Source organism: Mesoplodon mirus (assembly GCF_964341445.2).
Source record: "Mesoplodon mirus genome assembly, chromosome: 13".
Taxonomy (NCBI): domain Eukaryota; kingdom Metazoa; phylum Chordata; class Mammalia; order Artiodactyla; family Ziphiidae; genus Mesoplodon; species Mesoplodon mirus.
The window spans coordinates 35837234-35849279 of NC_138989.1; the positions used below are offsets into that span (position 1 = coordinate 35837234).

The following is a 12046-nucleotide window of genomic DNA, read 5'->3' on the forward strand; positions in this document are numbered from 1 at the left end:
TATTAAATATCCTTGGGACAATAATTTTTCTTTTTGGACAGATGCCACAAAACTGAGTTACAATGAACACTGCTGTAATGTCTGAACTCTGTTCATCAAAACAATTTCTCCCTGCATGTTTGCTTGCTGCTTTCAAGTTCTTTCTTGACCAGGTTCTAAAAGTTCTTTAGCTTGGGCTCTCTGATGCCACTGCTCTGATTAACTAGCTAATTAGCTAATTCTTCCCCTGAGAATTTGCTATTTGAGATCCACTTTTCTACATACTGCTATTACTTAATCTTTAATATTTTTTTTTACTAGGAAAGAATACATGTATAGATTCAGCTCTTATTCTACACAAAACTGTAATAATAGATAGCTTTTTAAATTATAAAAGAATTTCCCAACCAATCAAAATACTGTATCATTCACCTTATAGTTTAAGAGAATAGGGTCTAGAACCAGAGTCTGGTTAAAAATTCTGTCTCTGTTACTAGTTGTATGACCTTGGGTAAACTATTTAACCTCTGTGCTTTAATTTCCTAATGTCTAAAATGAAGACAATAACAGTATCTACACATAGGGCAGTTCTGAGGATTGATTAAAAGAGATATAAGATAGCACTTTTCTGGCTTACAAAAATGCTCAGCAAAAGTTAGATTTTATAATCATTATCATCAGTACCTCTGACATTCAGCTCTGAGATGAAAGTTACATTACAAAAATGCCTTAAGATTTTTTATCAATTAGAATAAACACCAGAAACAGTTTAACTTGGGTTCATGACAAAGACTTTTCATAAGGTAACAAATATGTCATCTCTAAATATTTTCAAAATAATTAAATAAACATTTGTTTTAAAACAAAGTTATATTTTGTTTTTGGTGAGATGAACAGTTTCTCTATTTTGGAGTTGGAAATTTCTTTAAAAAATTAACTCTATTGAGGTATAATTGCTTAGAATAAAATGCACCTGTTTAAAGCATACAATTTTTTTTTTTTTTTTTTTTTTTTGCGGTATGCGGGCCTCTCACTGTTGTGGCCTCTCCCATTGCGGAGCACAGGCTCTGGACGCACAGGCTCAGCCGCCATGGCTCACGGGCCCAGCCGCCCCGTGGCATGTGGGATCTTCCTGGACTGGGGCACGAACCCGCATCCCCTGCAACGGCAGGCGGACTCTCAACCACTTAAAAGCATACAATTTGATGAGGTTTGACAATATTTATACCTGTGTAATCTCTACCACGATCAAGATATTAAACATTTCCATCATCTCAAATCTTATCCCCCTTACCAGTCAATCCTTACCCTACCCCCAGCCTAGGCAACTACTGATCTACTCTAGACAGTGGTTCTCAAAGTGTGCCCTAGGGGATCGAGAAGTCAAAACTATTTTCACAATAAAATTAAGATTTTTTTCACACCTTTCATTCTCATTCTTTCGTTGAGTGTACAGTGGAGTTTTCCAGAGGCTGGCTACATGATGTCAGATATCATAACAGACTGAATTCAGAAGCAGATATGAGAATTTAGCTATCTTCTATTAAGCCAGACATTAAAGAGATTTGCAAAAATATAAATGTCACTCTTCTTACTGAAATAGTTTTGTTTTTTAAAAATTAAAGCATGTTATTTATATTAACATGTAATGGGTTACTGTTATTTTACTTTTTAAAAAAATATTTACTTATTTAATTAATTAATTTATTTGGCTGCTTTGGTTCTTAGTTGCAGCACGCAGGATCTTCGTTGAAGCATGTGGGATCTTTTGTTGCGACATGCTGGCCCTTCATTGCAGCATGCAGGCTTCTCTCTAGTTGTGGCGTGTGGGTTTTCTCTTCTCTAGTGGAGGTGCACGAGCTCAGTGGTTGTGGTGTGTGGGCTTAGTTGCCCCGCCGCATGTGGGATCTTAGTTCCCCGACCCGGGATAGAACCCATGTCCCCTGCGTTGGAAGGTGGATTCTTTATCACTGGATCACAAGCGCAGTCCTGGGTTACTGTTATTTTAAACTGAATTAATACATACTAATTTTTTTTCTCAGTTTCATTTTCTAATATAGTTAATATCAATAGATACAGCCCACAAGATAAAAGCTCTTTGGAGTCCTTAATATTTTAGTATAAAAAAGTCTTTGGCTAAGATGTTGGACTAGATGATGGTTCCTAATTTTAAAATGCTATGATTCCATAGTATGTGAAAGCTATGTGTAGAATTTTCAATCAAGTATTCACTTGTAACAATGAAATACTGGTCTAAATGTGCTGATATATCTCAGCATAACCTAAAGCAAATATAACCATTTTAACCATTTAAAAGAGAGGAGGGGCTTCCCTGGTGGCGCAGTGGTTGAGAGTCCGCCTGCCGATGCAGGGGACACAGGTTCGTGCCCTGGTCCGGGAAGATCCCACATGCCACGGAGCGGCTGGGTCCGTGAGCCATGGCCGCTGAGCCTGCGCGTCCGGAGCCTGTGCTCCGCAACAAGAGAGGCCACAACAATGAGAGGCCTGCGTACCGCAAAATAAATAAATAAATAAATAAATAAAAGAGAGGAAAACTAGATTATAACTTTCTCTTGAAAGGGACCATGCCATCTAATTTTTTGTACTTTGACAACATCTAGCTCAATCCATGGCTATAAGAATCCCTTCCATTAGAATTAATAAAAAAAGTAATTACCTTTTACCAAATACAGAGGCTTTTCTTTCAGATGTGGGTTTGTTTATATTCAATTTTCCAAAGGTTGATTTCTCTTTGCTTTAAGAAAAGGAGAAAAACAAACTCTTTAAATAAGTGGAAAAATATTAGTTCAAGAAACTTTTGTAAATACATTGGAACCAACCCCTCTTCCTCATTACCTATAAGAATAATTCAAAATCATGAAAATTTTTAGCAGCAATCATAGCTATCAAAAATAGGATAGGCTTACAACATAGTATGAGTTTTAACACTAAAATGTTAAGAGAAAAGGAGGAAAAACCCCCATATCTACATTGTAATTTTAATTATCCTAAAATATGTACATTTATGGATAACAACTTCAAAGGAAAAGAAATGACGTAAAAATAGATATTTTCAATCATAGAATGATAGCCACACTTAAAATTTTTTCTTTTGAGGCTCACTCTTTATTAGACTGCAGCTACACTTAAGAACATACATTACGTCAATTACAAACCAGAAACATTGACAAAGGCAGCCTTTTAGCTTTGAATGCAATTCAAGGCACAAATCTTTTGGAGTAGTAATGTGCAACAGTACAAAACATTTCTCTGATTTCAGAAGAAAAAAATGTATAAATATTTCAAATTTCTAAAAGTAGCAGAGGCTCATACTATGTAAACCCAAGTAACTTAAGAACAGTTAGCAAGTAACTTGTACCTTGGTAATAGAGAAGGACTGATAGCACTCAACATGGTTACAAATAGCCTTCTCTTAATTGTAAGAAATTCATTCATAGGGAAAAATTAGTTTATGATTTTAAGTTTTTTTCCCCTCATTTTATTTTTTATTAAAAAAATTAAAAAAAAATTGAAGTCCAGTTGATTTACAATGTTTCAGGTGTATAGCAAAGTGACTGAGAGATACACACACATACCCATACTTTTTCGGATTCTTTTCAATTACAGATCATTACAGGATATTGACTACAGTGATAGCAAGTTCTTTTGGGCACCTTTCTTTCCCAGTGAATCCTGAGGAAATAGTTTGGAGAAGTGGTGTTCTGTAGGCTGCTACTCAACTGCAGCTAATTGTCAGGGCAAATAATACCTTTCATTGAGAACTGTGCTAGTTGGATACACCTCAGTAAATAGAAGTTACAGCAGAGAACCTGCTCAAACAAGCAGCTCTACGGTAAAGGGGGAAAATAAAAGAGTGAAAGAGTGCTGAAAAGGAATTAGCAGTCCCTCAGGGATTGCCTAGCAAAAGACGTGGCTTTGGAGATTTAACTATCAAATGAGATAAAACACAACACCTAGTAACATGCCCACTTTTAGCCTTCACTGACTCCAAATTAGGTACCACTGAGAACAGATAAGATTCATCACAATATCACTCATACTACATCTTTGTATTAACCTCCTTTACAGATTTCTTTGCCAAAGACAATAAGGCATAGGTACTCACGTTTGAGGGGTATGGAGGCCTGGTTTATTTAAGTCCTGGGATCTTAATTCCTGCATAGAGAGGCGGCCAGCACCACCGGTGGAAAATGAACTGCGTTTCATGCTTATGACCTGCATTCACGAATTTGGTAATGAACAAGTCTTTCCAGACACAGATGGTACATTAAGCAACAACTATTATCTTTACCCTCAAACAGAAAGGCAGCCAAGTTTCACTGTTTTTTCAAGATAATCTTTCCCGGGCTATCTTTGCTTGTTCATGTAAGGTGAAGTCCTCATTTGCAGGGAACATCTATCCATTTAAAAATATTCAACACACATAAACACTTACTAACTGCCTACCATGTACAAGGGAGTGTACAAGCAATGCAAACAATACAAAGGTGAATAAGGTATGATTCCTACCTTCACAGGATATTTATGGTAGTTAAACTCCTAAATCCTAACTCAGACCACATCACCACTGTTGGCTGTGCCTATTTCAATGGGAAGTCAGAGGCTACTGACAAGAACTACCTCTGATGTTTCCTTTTCTTTGGTCTTGGAACAGAGCTATTCAGTTTTCTTTTCCTAATGTCCATCTCCCCTGCTCTGTCCTTAACCTACTGTTTCCCATTTACATTATTCAATTACTGCCCCTCGTGCTTCAATCTCCCTCTCATCAAGGATAAATTATCTGGTCTACAGACTGCTTCCATTTTCTCAGACCACATTCACATCTCATTCCCTTCCCATCTACTGAAACAGTTGCCTCCTGAGATACTCATGACTGACAAATCTTTTGATCCTATCTTAACTCTGAGACATTAGACACTATACACCTAGCCCTTCCAGGTCCTGTCCTGGTTTCCAAGAAAGTGAACATCTGTGGTTATCCTTTTACTTCTTGGGGCTCTCCTTTGTCTTTTAAACTGATTACACTCTTTTCTTCTTTGTTTGGCTATTTCTTCTTCAGTATACGCTTCTGATCTATTAAACTTTTCCACTCTCACCTATCTGTCCACTCCCAATCTCCACTTAAAATGTACTCCTAAAATCTGAGGTTAAGACTTTCAGATGTACTCCTTACACGGCCACCAGGATGTTACACTAGTATCTCAAACGCACCATAGCAAACAGTTCTTCATCTCGTCCTTCCTCTCCCTGCTCCCATCCATTCTTCCCCTTTTCCTCTCTCCATGTCCTCTTCACCCCACCAGTGTCACCTTGGCCTTCCCCTTCTCCCTTGGAAAATCACTGCCATAAGAAATTTATTGGACTCCGGGAAACTAGCGCCTCGAACAGATGGGGCCCGGGGGCCGGTTACAACAGCAAACACCAAACCGTCGCTCCTCAGGGCCCGTGAATCTAACTTTTTGGCGCCCTGGCGTTCTCCCTCTAGCCCAGTGCTGCCGGAACAAAATTAACGCAGTCATTAGTCACCTTTCTTCCAGCTTCCCGATACGACGCAGGGACCGAACTGTTGTAAACCGTGCTATTGCCCGCTGGACAAGACGTCAGCCGCCAAAACACAACCACCTTCCTTCACCCGCCGGCGCCGTTCGAATTTTAAAATCTCCGGCGGCGCTGACGTCATCGCGCACGACATGCGCGCGCGTGCGCAACTCTCGCGCGCCGCTCGTCGCCGGAACTCTGCGTGTTGGTGAAGTGCCGCCGCCTCACGGGGGCGCTCGGGCGTCTCCCGGCAGCTGTAAGCGTCCTCTGCGAAGTCTGGTCCGACCCTTAAAATTTAGCTGTGAACACCCGAGCGCTTTACGTCCCTGAGTAGCGAGAAGAGCGCTCCAGGCAGCCCTAGAAACGTTTTTTCCGTAGAGCAACATGGCGGCTCCCGCTGACTGTTAGAAAAGGAGATTTTTTTTTTTCCTTTGCCCTGAAAGGAGTGTCTTTCAGGACCACTGTTTAGATGGGTGCTGTTTCATGAAGCAAGTCTGGGAAGGCGGGGTGCACTTTTCTGACAAGGGAGGCGGCGAGGTAGGAGATAGGGACGGCCGAGTGTGGGGGCACAGTCGGCCCCAGGGTAGCGCTGCTGAGGCCGCCGCCAGGGTTCGGGCTCAGAGCTTGAGCGCTCTCTGGGGTTCCAGGTGCTCTAGCGGTGGCCTGCGGAAAGCTGGAGGATCCAGTGTGGAGCCGAGAATTAGGAGAGAAAAGTGACCTGAGCACAGTAGGTTACTTTGCTAAAATATGACATCCCCCCTTCCCTGCGTTTGAGGCAAACACAGCCCCAAACTTGGAGAGTGGTGGGTGGCGGGAGGGGAGCTCAGAGCCGAAGTCTGGATACCTGGGTTTTGTAGCAATTGTGCCATCAACCAGTTGTAATTTTGGGCACGTCACCTTTCCTGTCTGAGTTTAGTACTTAATTAGGAAAGTTGGGTTTTACTTCTAGTGTCTAATTCTCAGAGGTGCTTGTTTGTTTTAAAGGAAGAGAATGTCTGTGGTGCGTGAGCTATCACCAGGATGGTTACTGGATCATCTTTCTTTCATTAACAAGATAAGTTATGAACTTCAGCATCATGCGCCTTGTTGCAGTAAAAATGAGCCTACTTCTTCTGTTCACCTTGATACTCTTTACGTGGATTCTATGTCCTCTTTTGGAGCCTCTGCTACCTGTATTGCTTCTACCACTAAGCCAGAAAATGATGATGGAGGAAATTGTGAAATGTTCATACAAAAATATGTTTTTCGATCTGAACTGTTTGATGTCACCAAACCTTATATAACTTCTGCTAGTCACAAAGAATGCCAACAAAGTAATGAAAAGGAAGATGTAGTAAATGATGTTAAGAAAGAAATCTCCATTTCTGTTAATGGGAAGGTAATAAGTTTTAAGAAATTTAAATTTTTCTACAGAGAACACAAATTTATTATTCCAGCATCTCAAATATCTTGTGATTTACTAAGTATAAAGAATAGTCAATAAAGCATAATAAGACTTTAGCACATCCAGAGTGATTTTTAACTTTTTGCTAACATTCTACCATTTTTAGAAGACCAAATTTACGTATTTCAGAAGTAAGCCAAGTTGATTCAAAAGTGAATGCTCTGTAAATTAAACAAACAAAACTAAGTAACAAAAAAAGAAACCCTGTCTGCCTAGGTTTTCGTATTAATTGCATGTTTTTACACCTATTTTTGCCCAAAAGTATGTTTCTTTCTCTGTAAAATTCTAAAGCAGTATATAACAGTATAAAGGGAGAATTTTAGAGATTTATCCTTTGGGGATAAGCTTGTATAATAAATGTTTGGAAGAAGGGTGATATTTTTGAAAAATTTCTAGTGATAAAATTAGACAGCTACTATGGAAAATATATATTCTTAAAGTATATATATTTGTATACACATTGGTGCAATCAAAAGTTTTGAGAGTGCCATATAGAGTCAAATTAATTATGCTTGAATACTTTTTATGTATTTGAAGAGCTCAGAGGTGATTATACAAAGTCCATTTCAGATAGATTATATTAATATTTTCTTTGTTAGAGATAGGAATTACATTCATTATTCTCCCAATAAATGTTTGAGATCTTTCTATGTGCTGTTGTACAAAGAGTGATGAAACAAGATAAATATAATCTCTGCCTTTTTTAGATCTTACAATTGAGTGGGGAAGAAAGATACTAAATAAGAAAGCATGTTGAAAATTAGAATAAGGAAAGTAATAGAGAGTCCATGTATTTATTCAGCCAAAGAACTTTTGTTGTTAGCCTGCTAGGAGTTATGCCACCATGTAGGCACTGAGATTTCAGCAATGAAAAGTACAAAGTCCCTGCTCTATATTGCAGACTTACATGTTCTTTGCTATGGAGTTGTTAGATGTAGAACAGTGTTAATATATCTTATTTATACCTAATCCTCAGATTACATATAAAGATCTATTAAAAGGACATTGCAAATTGTTTTTGTTGTAGAAATTAAGAAAGTTCAGAATAATTATACCGTATATCAACTGATAGATGACACTGGTGACTCATACAGTGTCACAGTTTCCTTGTGTTCTGTGGATGTCAGTGCCATTTTATTATGTCATACTAGTTCTTACTAATAGTAGATAACGCCTACATGGCCTTTTATCACCCATTAAGTTTGTAATAATAATGATTATTATTATTTGGGAAATCTTACCTCCCCAGTCCATACTCTTTGCACTTATTTCGACCTCAGTAGTTAATTATCACCTCTTAAAGAATGAGATACACAATATGGAAAATGTGATAAAGAAAAAAGAAGTACTAATATATTTCAAAATATCATTATTTTGATGGATGGCCACATAATTTTTTTCCCTGTAATTTACTCTTTAGAAGCGTAAGAGATGTGTTGTTTTCAATCAAGGTGAATTGGATGCTATGGAATACCATACAAAGGTACGGTGTAAAATATTCATTGATAACTTTGGAAGTTTAATGTGAACTAGTATAAATAAATGGACAACATAAATAAGGATGTTCTTAAAAATCAATCAGTCATTAAAAAAATATTATTATTTATTTATTTATATTTACTTTTGGCTGTGTTGGGTTTTAATTGCTGCTGCCGGGCTTCCTCTAGTTGTGGCGAGCCAGGGCTACTCTTCATTATGGTGCACAGGCTTCTCATTGCGGTGGCTTCTCTTGTTGCGGAGCATGGGCTCTAGGTGTGCGGGCTTCAGTAGTTGTGGCTCGTGGGCTTAGTAGTTGTGGCTTGTGGGCTCAGTAGTTGTGGCTCACGGGCTCTAGAGCGCAGGCTCAGTAGTTGTGGCGCACAGGCTTAGTTGCTCTGCGGCATGTGGGATCTTCCTGGACCAGTGCTTGAACCCGTGTCCCCTGCATTGGCAGGCGAATTCTCAACCACTGCGCCACCAGGGAAGTCCCTCAAGCAATCATTTTGATCAAGGTTAGAATTTAACAGTGGAGTGATTTATCATTACTTTTATTGTAATGAACAATTTAAACCAATTTTTATTAAAATCTCATATACTTCTCATTTACATATTTAACATAAGTAAACTTATGCTATATTGGTTAAGTCCAGAAATTTTCTGAGTTATAAAAGCCTACTGTCAGTAGGTAAAACAACTTAAGATAGTGGCAGAAGAAAGTGAATAATATGAAGGATGTATTTCTAGAACTTAGAGGTTACTGAGATCTGGGAGTTAAAGAAATGAGAGGAAACAGAGGGTACAAATTGTTTTAGATCTCATTGTCTTTCCTACTTTTATTTACTTAATCTTTAATTGCTGACATTTAGGTATAGTATGCACATGTCATTTTCTGTATTTATGTGTGGTATCTGCAGGATAAATTTCGACAAGTCAGATTTCTGGGTCAGAGGGTTTGAACATTTTGATAGATACTGCCAAATCGCTGCTATGGAGATTGTATCATCTTATTAGCACACCAGAAATGTATAATTTTGCCTGTTTTCCCACATCCTCACCATTACAGTATATTATCATTTTTGATGTTTGCCAATCTAATAGTTGAAAAATAGCATTTTAGTATGGCTTTAATTTGCATTTCTTATTATGAATGTAGTTATGCATTGTAATGTATGTTTAAAATTCATTTGTATTTCTCTTATGTGAACTGTTTGTTTCCTTTGCATACTTAAAAAAATTGTATTCTTCTTTTTCTTACTGATTTATAGGAGCTCTTTATATGCTAGGGAAGTTAGGTCTTTGTCTATCATGTAAATTACAAGCATATTTTTCCCAGTTTGTCATTTTAATTTTAATTATGATTTTTTTGGGTTTTGTTTTGCCATGCAGACAATATTGTATTTTCATTTAGTTGAATTTATTCATTTTTTCCTTTTATGACTTCTGAATTTTGGAATCATAAGTAGAGAAGTATTCTTTCTTCAAGGTTTTAAAATAATTTCCCATGTTTTATTCTAGAACATTTATGGTTTTACTTCAAATTTATATCTTGATCCATTTAGACTTTATCCTGGTATACAGTGTGAGGTATGGATCCAATTGACTATCTATATGTCCTACCATTATTCATGCAGTTTTTCCCTCCTTATATGAGATGCTTGATATACTAAATTCACCTAAGTATTTGAGTTTATTTCTGGACTTTAAGTCATACTTGTTTGTCTCACTATTTATTTGCCAATCTCTTTTGAGATTTTATAATGTGAATATGTTTTAATATCTTATCTGGTAGTACTTATTCCCCACCCTCCACCCCCCCCCACCCCCAACTCTGGGCCATCTTCTCATTGCTACTTTTTACAGAATTTTCCTGGGCTTTTTGTTTATTTTCCCATATGAATTTTAAGATCAATTTTAGTGTCTGGTTAGAAAAAAAAACCTATTGGAATTTTTATGGCAATCAAATTTATAAACATTTACTATTAGCATCTTTAAGATGTTGTGATCCTACTCCAAAACATAAATGTGTCTTTTCATTTGTTTAAGTTTCTGTTGTTAGTCTGTAAAATTTTCTTTATATAGATCTAGCATTAATTAAAAAAAAATTGAATGTCTTGATTTTTGAGGTAATAATTATAACTCTTGCAAATATTAATAGTTTTACTTACACCTCTGTAATTATTATATCCCTAATTTATTTATCTTCTCTAATTGTATAGGCTGGAAAATATGATACAATATTAAGTAACATTTGTGAGAGTATCTATCCTTGTCCCTGACTTTGTAGGAGATGATTTCCTCTCCACTGGGTTTTGGGCTGAGTTGGAAATAGCATGTTAAAGAAGTTTCCGTGTATGCTTATTTATGAGTGTTATTATCAACTGTGGTTACTGAATTTTATCAAATGTTTTTTGATATTGAGATTGAATGGATGATTTTTCTCCTAATATTTTCCTTTGATTTTTAATCATATGTAACCACCTTACATTTGTAGTATATATTTCAAATGACCATGATGTATTATTTTTTAAATGTTCTGCTGGATTTTGTTCGCTACTATTTTATTGGAACAGTCATAAGTGAGACTGGTCTGATATATTTAATTTTTTTGTTTTATATATATAATTATATACAGATATTTACATATTTCAGTGTTGGAAGTTTTTCTTTTTTTCTCCCCAATTCTCTGGAGTAATCTGTTCTTTAAAAGTTTGGTAGAGCTCCCCTTTGCATCCATCTCAGTATGTTGCTTTTTTGTGGGGATACTTCTTTGACAGCTTTTCCTTTTTCCTCTTTGGAAATTAATTTTAGATTAGAAAAAATTCTTTTGTAGTCAACCTTGGTAAATTATGTTATCTTAGAATATTATCCATTTCATCTAATTTTTCAAATTTGTTTATGCATAGTCTGTTTCTATGGTTATTTTGCCTTCACTATTTATGTTGTATGTTTACTCCCTTTTCCTTGATAGATTAGTTAATGCTTTGCCTAATTTATTAGTTGTTTTTGAAATTAATTTACCTTAAAAATGTCTAACTTATTTCTGCTTTAATCCATTTTAATTTATTCCTTCTGCTTTTCTCTTTTTTTGACTTTTTGAGTTGTCTTAGTTCATTTTTTTTTCTTCTTTTTTTTTTTGGATGGAAGTATTCAATGTTATGATTTTTTTCTCGGGGCACTGCAGCATACCATAGGTTCTGATATGTTGTGTTGTAATTGTCATGATGTGATATTTCATTGATATATCATGGTTTTCTAGAGATTTGCTTAAGAGTTGTTTGTAATAGAGTTTTAAATTTCCATGTTGGAATGGTATTTTTGGTTTGATGGTTAATGTTATATTTATCCATAAAAAAATGCCAAATTGCTTTCCAAAGTAGTTGTACTGTTTTGCATTTCCCACCAGCAAAGTATGAGAGCTCTCTTTGCTTCATATCCTCACTAGCATTGATATCATCAGATTTTTGATTTTAGGAATTCTTTTAAGTGTGTAGTGGTATTTTATTGAGGTTTTAACTTGCATTTCCTTAATGACTAATAATGTTGAGAATCTTTTTTTTTTTTTTTTTTTTTTTTTTCTTTTTTTTG

At 36.4% G+C, this 12046-nt stretch overlaps 2 protein-coding genes across 3 annotated transcripts in view; one reads left to right on the top strand and one right to left on the bottom strand.

Moving 5' to 3' along the window:
- Window positions 1–5652, bottom strand: part of NDC80 (NDC80 kinetochore complex component) — a 62332-nt gene extending 56680 nt beyond the window's left edge. Inside the window, exons 1-3 of the mRNA XM_082640539.1 lie at window positions 5527–5652; window positions 4106–4215; window positions 2657–2734 (exon numbers count right to left, since the gene is read on the bottom strand). Of these exons, the coding sequence (XP_082496665.1) occupies window positions 2657–2734; window positions 4106–4206 (179 nt within the window). The 5' untranslated portion in view covers window positions 4207–4215; window positions 5527–5652. The remainder of the gene's footprint in view (window positions 1–2656; window positions 2735–4105; window positions 4216–5526) is intronic.
- Window positions 5653–5832: 180 nt separating this feature from the next.
- METTL4 (methyltransferase 4, N6-adenosine) overlaps window positions 5833–12046 on the top strand; it is a 32454-nt gene continuing 26240 nt past the window's right edge. Inside the window, exons 1-3 of one of the 2 annotated variants that reach the window (XM_082640132.1) lie at window positions 5833–6265; window positions 6523–6916; window positions 8403–8465. In XM_082640132.1, coding sequence (XP_082496258.1) covers window positions 6530–6916; window positions 8403–8465 — 450 coding nt within the window. In that variant the 5' untranslated portion in view covers window positions 5833–6265; window positions 6523–6529. The remainder of the gene's footprint in view (window positions 6266–6522; window positions 6917–8402; window positions 8466–12046) is intronic. The other variant, XM_082640133.1, reaches the window with a different exon arrangement.